The sequence below is a fragment of the Camellia sinensis genome, chromosome 11 (genome assembly GCF_055761805.1).
Source record: "Camellia sinensis isolate YWXY chromosome 11, ASM5576180v1, whole genome shotgun sequence".
Lineage (NCBI taxonomy): Eukaryota > Viridiplantae > Streptophyta > Magnoliopsida > Ericales > Theaceae > Camellia > Camellia sinensis.
Genome location: NC_138971.1, coordinates 160496001 through 160499450, shown reverse-complemented (window position 1 = coordinate 160499450; position 3450 = coordinate 160496001). Strand labels below are relative to the sequence as shown.

General features: G+C 33.1%; 1 protein-coding gene across 1 annotated transcript; it reads right to left on the bottom strand.

Moving 5' to 3' along the window:
* Window positions 1–1295: 1295 nt before the first annotated feature.
* On the bottom strand, window positions 1296–2878 carry LOC114264057 (ATP-citrate synthase alpha chain protein 3-like). Its single transcript, XM_082896600.1, has 4 exons — window positions 2753–2878; window positions 2393–2507; window positions 2190–2271; window positions 1296–1698 (listed from the first exon to the last, which is right to left on the bottom strand). The coding sequence occupies exons 1-4, from the start codon at window positions 2775–2777 to the stop codon at window positions 1555–1557; spliced, it is 366 nt and encodes a 121-aa protein (XP_082752726.1). The 5' UTR covers window positions 2778–2878; the 3' UTR covers window positions 1296–1554.
* Between the last annotated feature and the right edge of the window lie 572 nt (window positions 2879–3450).

Sequence of the window (3450 nt, the reverse complement as noted above, 5' to 3'; positions counted from 1 at the left end):
AGGTTTCGTAGGAGGTGAAAGAAGTTGTTTAAGAGAACATGCAGGTGTTTGGTGATGAACCTTGAAAACCTGACTCAAGATATGGGGGGTCCTCCCTTGTCCCCTCCCTCTTCTAACTTTTTTTCTAACTAGTGGGCCCCCAAAAAAGAGAAAAAAAAGGCATTTTGTTTATGCTTGAAAATGGATAGTGACAAATTGAATTTTTGTTGTAGGTGATTGTGTGAATTACTAGACATAGAATCCAAAATAGGTTATAGGTGGAGTCGTCTCTTAGACTTTATAAACTAGTAAGGTTAGGTTTTACATCTCTTAAAAAGATTAAAAAAAAATTAAAAAGTCAAAAATTTATTATTATATTTAAATTATATCATTTTATTTAAGTTATATTACCTCTCTATCACATCACTTTAAAACCCAACCCATATTTCATAAAAAGTCAAAAAGTGTACTTATTTAGAACATCTCAAACAACCCCTAAATTTAAGTAGTTTAGATAAATAATATGGGATAAGTGTCTAAAATATATTGAGGCAATAAGCTTAGTCATAATATATTTTAGAAAAATATTTGAGACATTTAATTTATAACTCTTAAAAATCGCTCCTAATGTAATGTCTCACAAGTGTCAGACATTCCATCATGTGAGGTCTAACTTCAATGTCACATTATTAGAGGTTATTTAAAAGTGATAAATTAGAGATATATAACATTGTTGTATGTTTTTGAACAAAATATGTTGAAGTTGGCCACACGTTAAAAACATTTAATGTATTAAAACACTTTTATGCTAGTTGTTTTTTCATGACTAAAACATTATTAATTAAAAAAATTTGTGAACATAATTTGATCACAAAACTACAAAACTACACTGCTGGAAATTAGGCTTTTAGCGGCGTTTAAAAAACGCCGTTATAAGTATCAAAAATGTCGTTAATTCTTTTTGTGACGTTTAATACCAAATGCCGACGACGCGGCCGTCGCTATAACTTTATGACGTTTGGAAAACGTCGCTATATTAGTATAGGCGACGTTTTTAAAAACGCCGCCAAATGTCCTACCCTAACAATACTGTGACGTCACTATGATTTTAGCGACGTTTTTAAAACGCCTTCATAGGTTTTTTAAATATTAAAAATTCCAACCATTATAGTGGCATTTTAAAAACGCCGTCTTATCTTTCTTTTTCTTTTTTTTTTGATTTTGAAATTGTGCTAATTTTATGTGATTGAACTAAAAGAACACCAATAATAAAACTAAATAACACTAATATGAAATAATAACTCACATTCAAATAACAAATATAGCATTAATTCACTTTCCCATTCAATTTAATATAGCATTAATTTTCCCACAAAATAACATATTCAAAAATTGAATTCACAATTCTTAATCAAAAAATTACTACCTTATATACAAAGCCACAAAATAACATTACCCTCCTCTCTCTCTCACCACTCCTCCATTTAATACAAAAAATAAGAAGTGAACCAAAACACCCACTGTCAGATCGAAGGAAAAAAAGAAAAAATAAGAAAAATAAAAAACCAAAGGATTTTAACACAAAAAATCTGAAAAAATTGCTGGCCCTTTGGCAACTAATTCAGAAGTTGTGGTTGGATCCGATGACAATTTGGTAAACAACTTCTTCACTTGCTCAACAAGGTCCTCATGCTTCACAGCTCCAGAAGCAACAATTACCTAGAATAATAGCTCTAGGTAGAACACCCAATGTTTAGGACTTCAAGAAAGTAAATTGACGGCATTGAATAATTGATAGATGAATGAAGGTGAAGCCAACATGTTAACTAAATAGAACTAGCAAGAAATTATGAACAGACAAAATGCTCATAACTTTATGACACCACCTACCATTCTGGATGTAGTATAGTGTGTCGATATATACTTTTGAAGATGATCTTACCAGGGAAACCAGCATAAAATACAGGCACACTTTTCTTAATATATAGTCAAAAATACATCTACAGTCAAAAAGCTCATTTCCTTAATATATAGGCACACTTTGTGGCTCGACTAACTATATAAAAATAAATTCAAAAAAAAAAAAAAAAAAAAAAACACAAAACCAAAACCAAAATAGAAAATAGAAAATTTCTACAACTTAACAATTGGTGATTACTCAAAATAGAAAATTTCTCATACTATGCATAAATAAAAAGTAATGCACTTACCTTTTCATCCAATGAGTGAATGAAGCTTTCTGTAGGACTCAGAACTCTTCCAAAGGGAAGAGGAAACTCTATGACACCCCACCTAAACTCATAAATAAATAGGATTAGATAGTATCACAATAGGGTTATTTTAAATGGAACTTTTCACAGATCAATTTACTGTGTATCAAAAGAGAATGTAAGAAGGAGGAGGAGGAGCTCACTTCTTAAAGTTCTTAAAGGCAGCAGTGTCATCCAACTCTGCCCTCATATCCAATGGGTATGGCTCTCCATTCACCAAGGTAAAGGGATTCATCTCAAGGAAACTGCAATCCAGATCTATAGACAGAATAGCAAAAACAAATGTCATGTGAACAATGTCAATGTTCTATGAAAATGGAAGATAATTGTCAAACAAAACATCAACAAAAACATGCACACCCGCAAATACAACATTTGAAGATCAATAAATACAACATTTTCCATTATGTTGCCTTTAGGAATTAAAATATTACTACTATATTTTCCAAGCATGTTAGAATATTCTGTTTTCATATAGTACTAATAAGTTGGTGAAAACAAACCTGGTTGGTGTAAGCATTGCTGCATTTGAAGATCCCTTTAACAAACTGACCAGTCCCTCCTGCAATTGCCTTTGCCAAAAAATTATTATAATCTTGAATCGCAGGTGCATACTCCTTCAATTTACATCCTTATTACAAGTATTTTTAAATAATTAATAAAGATCAGCACCTTACTGATGATTCTAACAAAGTATAGCCCAGAAATGTCCAGGATACATAACCAGACAACTTGCATAGCAGTAAACCTTCCAGAGTACATTTCTGGAGGGAAAAAGCGCAAATAGTCCTCAAAGCAGGTGAATCCTATTCTCAGACACTCATCACTCGAGTTTATATTGAAAGAACCCCAGTGGTTTCCTGCGTGCAACCCCTTTTTGCTGCAGTCTTCAAAAATACTTCGTTCCAAGCCAAAACCATGTTTCAATAGATGGCCATCACAAGTGATTACTGTAACCAAAAAAATAAAAATAAAAAAATTGAAAACTTATTTGAAAGGCTGGATGAGAATTCTGATATTATGATGAATAATGTGTGTGTGTGCGTGAGAGAGACAGAGACAGAGATCCTCTGCTCCCAGACAGACAGAGATCATCTGCTGCCAACAATTACAAGGCTCTACACATAGGAATGGCAACGGGGCGGGGCGGGGCCGGGGATCACCCTCCCCGTCCCCGATCCCCGAAACTACAAAAATCCCC